Source organism: Corvus brachyrhynchos, unplaced genomic scaffold (assembly GCF_000691975.1).
Source record: "Corvus brachyrhynchos isolate BGI_N302 unplaced genomic scaffold, ASM69197v1 scaffold525, whole genome shotgun sequence".
NCBI classification, from domain to species: Eukaryota; Metazoa; Chordata; class Aves; order Passeriformes; family Corvidae; genus Corvus; species Corvus brachyrhynchos.
This window is the reverse complement of record NW_008238341.1, coordinates 766,467-776,474: the sequence shown is the minus strand read 5'-3', so window position 1 is coordinate 776,474 and position 10,008 is coordinate 766,467. Positions and strand designations below refer to the sequence as shown.

Below are 10,008 nucleotides of genomic sequence, written 5' to 3'. Positions count from 1 at the left end.
ATCTGGAGGCAGCAGGCAAAGGGACAGGTCCTTGTCCCTGTCCCCACTGTACAGGCAGGGATGCCAAGAAGGGTGACAGAGCTGCCATCAATCACGGAGCCTGAGCAGAGGCTTCCAAGTATTTAAATCATTAATTAATATTAATGAAATGCACTTTTGCAGTTTATTTAAGTGCATGTTCTGAACCTGAAACCTGGTCGTTAATTAGTGAGGGAGACAATTTGAAAGGCTCAGTAAATCCCCTCTTAAGTCCCGGCGAGGCACATCCAGCTCCAAGAGCAAGGATGTGGCTCTGCCCAGGCGGTGCTACATCAGAGCAGTGTAGGAGACACTTGAGAAGAGGCACAGATCCCAATAATATGGGCTTTTAGGGAATTAGGGAGATCCATCCAGCTCAGGACCAAGAATGGGAGGCACAAACTGTAATCTCCTTGCACCATTGTGGCAAATGAGAGGCTTCATTTGACTTCTCTTGATAAATTAAATTGAAAAAAATCAGGGATTACTGGAAGGATTAGAGCTCCTTAGAGATCCCACTGCCCATCCCAAGGCTCCTGAATCCTGCTCATGAAGGCTAATGCAAACAAATACGTCCCGTTACAGGATGAATCTGACCTGGCAATAAAAATGCACTCTTTTTGTCACGTGAAATGCCGCATGAAGCCCAGCTGTAGGGTCCTGCATATATCACCTCGTGCTTGGCCTCATGCTGGGACCTCTATGTCCACCAGATCAGATCGTGGAATCACGGAATCCCAGACTGGTTTGGGTTGGAAAGACCTTAAAGCCCATCCAGTGTCACCCCTGCCATGTGCAGGGACCCCTTCCACTGTCCCAGGCTGCTCCAAGCCCCATCCGGCCCGGCCTTGGACACTGCCAGGGATCCAGGGGCAGCCACAGCTGCTCTGGGCACCCTGTGCCAGGGCCTGCCCACCCTCACAGGGAGCAATTCCTTCCCAATATCCAGAGGACCAGGACCCACTGTCCAGAGGCAGCCACCTTCCAGGATGCTCTGTGGTTCCCCACTCTGGTGAAATACACAGGGCACAGGATCTGTCATCTTCTGCCACCAGTGCAAATGTCCCTCAGGATCTGGAGTGTGGAGCTGTTTCAGGACTTTGGGCCACTCACTGGGGTGTTTGGAAAAACAGTGTTCAGAGTGACCTTCCCCACAGTGCAATAAACCAGACACAGTGGCAGTAAATTGCATCAATTACGGGGAAGTCAGTAATTAATTAGAAGCTGGGATTCTTCTCATCCCTCATTGCAGCTCTGAAATTAAAAGTCCAGGTGAAGAATAACTCCAGGCCAAGGAGTCAGTGCTGGGGCTGCCACAAAATTGCCCCCACGCAAAGGGTCTGGAGTGGCCTCTGAGGTGTTGATTGATTTGCTTCTGAGTTGGCAGCAAGGACATGGGTTTGCCCTCTGCATATGGGAGAGGATGTGGACAGGAGTGAATCCTGAATGGCTCATGCCACTGCGAGTGGAAGTGTCTGTCCAAGCGGAGAAGGGGCCGTGTCCTGGTCGGAAGCAGTGGAGGTGGTGCAGGACAGTGAGCTCACAGCAGGAGCAGAGAGGTTGGGGTGTGTCCATGGAGGGCAGGGGGTTGTTGAGCTGATGGAAGTGCCTCAGAGGATGTTGGATGCGTGTGGACCACCCCAGGATTGAGGATACAGGTACTGCTGCCCTCTGCTTGGGGAACAGAGCCAGAGAGCTGCCAAAATCAAAGCTGATGAAGGTCTGCATTCATCTGACCAGGATTGTCAAATCCCAGAATGGCTTGGATTGGAAGCAACCTTAAAGACCACCTCATTCCAACCCCTGCCATGGGCAGGGACTCCTTCCACTCAAGGTGGCTCCTTCCACTCTCAGAGCACAGGAATGGGGAGGCATCGTGGCGTCCAGCCTAGTGCAGGCTGAACACCTCCCTGCCTTGGAAACGTCCGTCCCAGCTGTGCTCGGCCCTGCTACTGGGATATTCCCTGAGAAAGCTGAGTGCCAGCTTGGCCGATGGAGCCTGAGGCACATGCCGGGGCCCCGCTGGCCACGGGCAGAGGCAATCAGAGCCTCAGGAGCAGCAATCGGCCGCCCTCCAAATTGGGCAGCCGTGAGAAGTGAGCCTGGGAGCTCACATCGATCCGGCAGCCAAGGTCAGGTAGAGGGAAGCTGAGTTCCCAGAACAGCCACTGTGGAAAGTGAGTTTTAACAGAAATGAGGTGTAATCGGCTGCAGCCAGCACAGACCTCCAGCTGCCATGACCCAGTTAACACTGACGCTTGCCTGCAGGAAACTTCCACTCCATTTTCAAGGCCTGATGTCAGGGAAAGCAAGTTATGGCATGGAGATAAGTCTGGGAAGGGGGCACGATGCTCCAGTAGCTGTCAGGATCCGTCTGGGCACAGGGTGCAGGAAGAATCTGTGCTGGTCATCCCAGCCCAGTGGGGAAGCACAACATTGCTACAAACCAGTGCCTGATGGTTCCCAATCCATTGGGATGAGAACATCCCTTCCTGATGGTCTTGCCATGGCCTAATGGCCCCAAAGAGTGCAAACCCCACAGAACCAGAATTAAGGCACCAAAACACACAGCCCAGAGAGGGACACCCTGTGCCTCCCCTCCAGTGTGGCCATCACATGGGATTTGAAGGGAATCCCACCATGTCCAGGATGTCTCTCAGAGCCTCATCTCCTGAAGCTGTAGCATAAAGCTGAAAGGAATGAGGGACTTGTCTTTACGAACAAGCTGTGGGCCTGCTGGTAGATAAAACTAGCACTGAGACATAAAAGAAACAATGGGAAGGATTCCACTGATTGATGAATGGAAAGAAAGAGATTTCTCTTTACAGATAAACTACAGGTCTGCTGATAAATGAAATTGGATATTGAGAGATGAAAGAAACAATGGGAAGAACCATAAATTCCATTAAGAATTAAAATAAAGGGGGGGTTATACATTAGAAGGGAGTCTTAGGTATTAGGCATTTTGGGAAGTCTGTACCTCTCAAGTACCTCAGCCAATGGCGAAAGGGAGAGGGAAATGCGACTGGGAAATTAGGATAAAAAGGAGGCTGCGTCCTCTAACAATTTGAGAGATGCCAGGGGAATGTGCCATGGCCTCCCCCTTTATTCGACAAAGTAACGGGACTCCTCTGTCTCCTTTTTGGACATAAACCTCTGGTGTTTGTGGATTATTTTTCCTCACAAAGCCAAGAGGGAAAGGAAGGACAAGAACTGGGATTTTTTTGTTGTTGTTGTTGCCTTGTAAAAATGGCACTTCAAGATATTTTTAAGTCTTTAGGGGTGTTTAGGAGATACCATGGACTCTCCTCAAGGGGTGAATGTTGCATGAAGGCCTTGTTGCCTTTGTAAAATCATGGTTCAGGCCTGTTACTTCGGCTAAGTAGAAAAGGACTGTGGGAAAGAGACACAGCAGAATTAAGGGTAGAAAAACACACTGCGTGACCATCGTGTGCTCACATCGTGGTGGTTGGTTGAGTTATGTTTGTTGTGCTTTAAAGCTATGTAAACAGATAACCGGCTAAGTGCTTAAAAAGGCCGGGTTTTTGCAATAAAGTGGCTCTCCTTTGCACCTGCCTGGGGAATCTGCTTCGCTCCTCATCGCAACAGGCGAACAGGCTCAGGACTCACTGCTGGAGTAGGGAAGGGGCTGGGGTGAACACCAGGCTGAATGTGAACAGAGCACAGATGAGCCAAACTGCTGCATTGGGGGGATTGTGGCCAAGGCAAGGGAAATTGTTCATCCTTATGATCAGCAGTGGGGAGGCCACCTCACTGTCAGCCAGGGGAAGGGGAGGATGATCTCTGCTGCAGCTGCTTGGGAGCAATTGCAAGGAAAGAGAGCTAAACACATCTCAGTGATGCCAAATGACATAACTAGGGATGGTGGGCACACAGGGGACCTTCACAGATTTGGGATGGACATCAGGAAATGTTTCTTCACCTGAGTGTGGTCCAGCTCCAAGACAGGTCACTGGAGTGATGGGGATCTCTGTCCTTGGGAAGGACAGAATCTCATCCTGGATGCATCCACTGACTTTTGATGGGGGTGGGAAGACGCCAAACATGATCCATGGTGGCAATCAAATCGGTATCCTATGCAAGAGTCCAGAGGCTCCCTTCAGCCCGTAGTCCTGTGAACACTTTCTGGCTCTTCACAGACCAATGTGAGCAGCCCTTGGTTCCCAGCCAGGCCCTACCATTCCCAAAAGCCTTTTGCTTCCTCTGTTTGCCCTTCTCCCCTGTGGAATGAGCCAGCCCTGCCAGGACAGCTCGGATGTGCAGGGCAGGGACTCCTGCTGCTCGCCCTGGGGCTCCAGGCATGTTGTCAGCACAGCTCGGGGCACCCTGCTCTGATACCATCTTATTTATGGCACATCCTTCCTGTCTTCTCCCTGCTATTATTGCCTGAAATGCTGTAATTTAGATTCCGGCTGTGTTTGATTGCAAACTCCCCCAATCTACAAATTTCAGTGACAAGCACTAGAGCAGCTCATTTACATGCCAAAGTGATCAATCTGGAACTGCTTGTTACACCAGAGAATAAATAAATAACGGATACATTAAAGAATGGGGAACAATCAGCCAAATTAACCAATAGATGTCGAATAATGACAAGCCCTGACATCCTTAACAGGGAACAAGAGAAAGAGGGATGGGACAAGCTTTCCCAGCATTGCCCAGGGCTGCTCAGCACTCATCTATCTCCTCTCGTCCCATGAGCCATCAGAGATGTGCATCAATGACAGGAGACAGCCAGCAAGGGCTGGAGCCTGAAATCCTGGCTCTTAAACCACATACCTGTGTTTATTCCTCACACCTGCTCTGTGCAAGCATCCGTCATAGGAACACATCCCCTGGGACAGCAATTAAAGCGTTTCAGGCATGTGGCAGTGTGCCACCCAGTGTTACACAGTGTGGCAAGAAGCTTTGCAGCCCGGTTTTCACCTGACATCTCACTAAATCCTTCCAGGGCACCATCTTTCTCCACAAGACCCTGACAGGAGGATGGGTCCAGGTGGGGGTGAGTTTCTTTTCCCAGGGAACAAGTGACAGGACAAGAGGAAAAAGCCTCAAGTTGTGCCAGGGGAGGTTTAGGTTGGATATTAGGGAAAATTCCTTCACTGAAAGGGCTGTCAGGCACTGGCACAGGCTGCCCCGGGCAGTGGTGGTGTCACCTCCCTGGAGGGATTTAAGGGACCTGTGGATGTGGCACTTTGGGGGCGTGGTTCAGTGATGGACCTGGCAGTGGTGGGTTAATGTTTGGACTCCAGGACCTTAGAGGGCTTTTCCAAACTTTATGGTTCCGTGATTCCCTGATTCTATTTGGGACAGCCCAGCTCAACAGCTGCAACATCCATCTGGGTGGTTATTCAGGCACCATTAAGCCACCAGTGGCTGCAGAAGGGTGGATGCTGTGAGCTGTCCTCACCTCCCAGTGGGTGCAGGTGGCCGACTGGGATGCTGGTGACTGGCAGCAGAGAGCTGTGTGGTACCTGCCAGCACCGCCGATCTCCATCACTGCCTCCCGTTCAGTGACAGGTAAGTGCCAGCTGTCTGATTTATCCTCCTCTGGCAGCTCCTGCCTGTCAGGCTCGGCACCCCAGGGATCCCCAGCAGGGAAGGCAGTGCAGCAGCATCTCTCCCTGTTGTCTGCTGTCAGCAGCTCGTGTGTGCCTGCAGGCACTGGGGACGTGGGAGGCTGCGCAGGGGTTGCTTCCTTTCCATGAAGGGCTGCAGGGCTGGGAGGGCACTGTCCCGTCTCACCTGGCACCCCAAGCTGGGAGGGCAGCCAGAGGTGAAGGAGCTGCCCCATGGCCCATGCTGAAAGGAGGAGGGGTGCTTGGGGTAAAAGTCATCTGGAGCAGAGTTCCTGGGTGTGCAGCAGAGCCAAGAGGCCATAACAGGTGCCCTAAATCATGTGGATGCTCACCTGAGTGCTCGGGTTCCCCAAATACCAAGGCATCATCCTCTTTGGGGATGATTTTGTGACACCTGGGGCTCCGCAGAGCATCTACATCCTCTGGCTATTCCAGGTAACCTCTGCATTGTGCCTGGCCCCACTCCATGCCATCTGGGGGTCCCCTGCATTGTCCCAGCTCCTGCTCCATGCTCAGCCTGCCCGCGGTGCTGCTGGAGGGCTTCTGGACCTGCCCCACAGGGAGAACCCGGCAGGGCTGTACGGCCTGGTCCTCGCCGAGCGAACCCCTCTTGTCCCGCAGTCTCAGGGAGGGCCGAACTGCCCCAGCCTGGGGAGGGGGTGTTTGGGGCCGCTGGGGAGATGGGCTGTCCCGGCTCTCACGTGCAGGGTGCCGGCACAAGGTGTCCGAGTGGGCAGCTGGACACGCCGCGGCCCCGGGGACGGCGGGGTCACCCCGAGCCCGCGCTCCCAGCGCAGAGCGGGGGGCACCGCGCTGCTGACCACCTCTGTCCCCACGGGCACTGCTCCTTCCAGCTGCTCCCACAAAGGCACCGACAGGATCCCGCTGGAGGCAGAGGGATTTGAACCCAGGTGATCCCGTGACACATGGGAATGTTGTCAATGATCCCAAACCCAGAGCCAGAAAGCCCTGGAACACAGCCCCAGAAAGCCCTGGAACACAGCCCACGGTGCACAGCCCTGGCTGGGAGCTCTGCCTAATCCCAGGAGACAGGTACAGGACAAGGCACACTGGGACAAGCAGAAGCAGTTGTTCAGCCTGGAGAACAGAGGGCTCTGGGGAGACCTGAGAGCTCTTCCAGGGCCTAAAGGGGCTCCAGGAGAGCTGGAGAGGGACTGGGGACAAGGGATGGGGGACAGGACACAGGAACTGGCTTCCCACTGCTGGAGGGCAGGGTCAGAGGGGATGGTGGGGACAAATCCTTCCCTGTGAGCGGGGAGGGCCCTGGCGCAGGTGGCCCAGAGAAGCTGTGTCTGCCCCATCCCTGGAAGTGTCCAAGGCCAGGCTGGGCGTGGAAAGTGTCCCTGCCCGTGGCAGGGGTGGAACAAGAAGAGCTTTAAGGTCCCTTCTAACCCAAACCAGTCTGGGATGTCCCAGCTGCAGATCCAGAGGAGGAGGACGTGCTCAGAGGATGGGAGAGGAAAGCTTGGCTTGACCACAGCAACTCTGGAAGTTAAGTGAGTGGGGATAAACACTTCTCAGAAATCTCACAGATCTGGAGGAGGGAACACCCAGGCCAACACCAGCTTCCAGGAGATGCTGGAAACCCCCAGCCAGCCCCTGTAATTCAGCATTTATAATGGGGTTAAGGGGACAGCAGAAGACAAAGGACACAGAGCATGAGGACACAGCCATCAGTCAATGCTGGATGAAATGATGGAGTGGTCTCGTTTGAGCTGTATATTAAGAAAGGGCAATAGGATAGAAATACAATTACTGTCCAGAAGCACCGTTTGGTGGAAGGTAGGTTCTTTAAGCTCACCTGTCATCTTGTCTTGACACGGTTACAGGTCAGGTTGATAGGGGTACTCTGCTGATAAAATAAAATCACATTTCTTCTGGGCATCTGATTTATTATGGGGTGACATTTTGATTAAAAATTTGTAATATATTGCATTAAGCGAGCATCTAGTCAATGAATTAAAGACCGAGTGACAGATCTCTGTTGGCAAAGGTCTCTGGACTGAGTTTTGGTCATCGCCTTTTTCAGCTGTTTTGGAAATGATGCAACACCTGCCTTGAGGATGCAACACCTGCCTTGGGAATGCAGGAAGCAGAAGGCAGGAGGGATAGGGGGTTTGCCAACCCCCCCTTGATTTTGGAGTCACCCTAATCTCAGGCCTGCTTACTGCCCTCTTTCCTTGGATATCCTCCCCTGAGCCCTAGCTCCAGCTCTGGGGCCTCTTCCTCATGAAGGTCGGGGCAGCTGTCACACGACTCCTGAAAGGACACTCCAGGGGATATGGATGAGAAGGCTCCTCCTCACTGCCCACTGTGTCCCCCATGGGGTGACCTGGCTGGTCCCCAGGGTCCCAAGGATGTCCACCTGCTGGAGTCACTGTGGCACCTCCCGTCCCTGATGTGATGGGGTTTGGGGACTGGTGGCGTTTTGGGGCTCTTTTTTAGCAGAGCTGAATGTGCACCCCTGGACCCACTCCATGCACTCAGCGATAGGAGGTGCTGGTGTTTCACTTGGCAGATCTCGAGGCCACACACAGCTCCTGGGTTTGCCCAGATCTGGCTGGTGCAAGGCACAGTCACCCAAAGGGGACTGAGAGCATCGTCAGTGCCAGACACCCTCATCTTTTCCCACTATACTACAGACACCAGGTCCCCAAAGCCCTGAAGCAGGGCAGCGGGAAGGAGATCATTGGACCATGGACTATCCTGAGTTGGAAGAAACCCCCAGGGATCATCCGTCCCACTCCTGGCCCTGCACAGACACCCCAGCAGTCCCATCCTGTGCCTCAGAGCATTGTCCAAACACTCCTGGAGCTCTGGCAGCCTCGGGGCTGTGCCCATTCCCTGGGGAGCCTAGGCAGTGCCCAGCACCCTCTGGAGGAAGAACTTTTCCCTGATATCCAACCTAAATAATCAAGGCCCAGCTGAACCACACAGGCACTGATGATCCCTTTGCTGGACCCTGCTCCATCAGAGTGCAGTGCCAAGGTGGGCACCTGGAGGGGTCAGCACCCAGCAGCACCATGACAAAGCTGGGTACCAGTGACAGACACACACCACCCATCACGCAGAGCAGAAACCTCCAAGGGTGATCCCTGGGCTGCCCCAAGTATCCCTTGGGTGGCTGTGACACCTGGTGCTCCCACCCCTGTCCCCTCCTGCCATCTCAGCAGCCTGTGGGTGTCCTGAAGTCATGTTGCTTTGTGCCCAGTCACCACCAGCTGTGGGGACTGTGCTGCTGGGCCAGGCTGGGCACCCAGCAGTCCTGCACTCTTGCTGACCAGGCTGTTTCCAGTAAAGCCAGAGTCAGGCGTGGAAAGGGGAACAAGTTTCTTTCCTGTAGAGAGAAAGTGAAACGCATTACATCCCTTCTCCAACCAGGCAAATCACAGCGCATGCAAGTTCATCCTTCCCACCCCTCTTCTCTTCCTCCCTACTCCCAGAGAAGAGCTTCCAGCAAACCGAGCTGCTGCTCACACTGCTCTGTCTTCAGCCCCTGCACCGAGGTAAGTCGCCACTAACAGCTGGGGACACTCTCCTCTCCTGCCACCACTTTCCAGTCCTTGCTCCCTGTCCTCCTTCTTTCTTCACTGCCCCCTCCACAAGGGTTCAAAGTAGGAAAACAGGGAGAAGATGATGGCAGGGGAGAAGAGAGGGAGCTGCAGTAATCTGTCCTTGCTCTATGTGGTTGTGGACATCACTGGGCTCTGCAGGCTTGTACCAGGCTGAGAACCTCAGGTTCTGGGATAGGTTGGTGTCCTCTCTCCCAGCTCTGCATGTTGGAGGTTCAGATCCCATTTGCTGTTTTGCCCTTTCCTGTTTATCCCTGTCGTGTGTCTTTGCATCCTTTCCTCCCTTGTGCTCTCTATCCCATGGGACCACTGCCCCCCACAGCAGTGCTTCTGCCCCAAGACGGGAATAAACTTCCTCTACAGGCATATCAGGTGCCCCCACCCATGCCCAGGACATGTAGCAAAGGGTTTGTGTCATGCTCCACATCCTGGGCTTTTCAATCCCACAGCTCTGCCATGGGCATGTCAGAGGTTTTCAGCGACATCAGTGATTTCAGATCACATGAGGAAACAGTCTCAAAACCCTTCCAGGAAGTTATTTCCACCACTGCATGAGGTGTCTGCTTACCCATACTGGACAATGCAGTAGATCTGTGCATGCATCTGATGAGGGCACCTGCACATCTGTGACTAAGGTTCATCTGTGTGTTTGCCTCCATCCCCAATTCATCCCTGTGCTGCAGGAGGCAGGATGCAACCCGGATTCTTGCTGGCAGCCAGCACCCTGGCAGCAGTGCTGGGCATGGCCCTGCTGGAGGATGGAGTGTGTAAGGCACCGGATGGCAAGAATGGCTCCC

The 10,008-nt window shown here is 53.8% G+C and overlaps 1 protein-coding gene across 1 annotated transcript in view; it reads left to right on the top strand.

Moving 5' to 3' along the window:
• Positions 1-9,041: 9,041 nt before the first annotated feature.
• C1QA (complement C1q A chain) overlaps positions 9,042-10,008 on the top strand; it is a 2,209-nt gene continuing 1,242 nt past the window's right edge. Inside the window, exons 1-2 of the mRNA XM_017735081.1 lie at positions 9,042-9,145; positions 9,895-10,002. Of these exons, the coding sequence (XP_017590570.1) occupies positions 9,903-10,002 (100 nt within the window). The 5' untranslated portion in view covers positions 9,042-9,145; positions 9,895-9,902. The remainder of the gene's footprint in view (positions 9,146-9,894; positions 10,003-10,008) is intronic.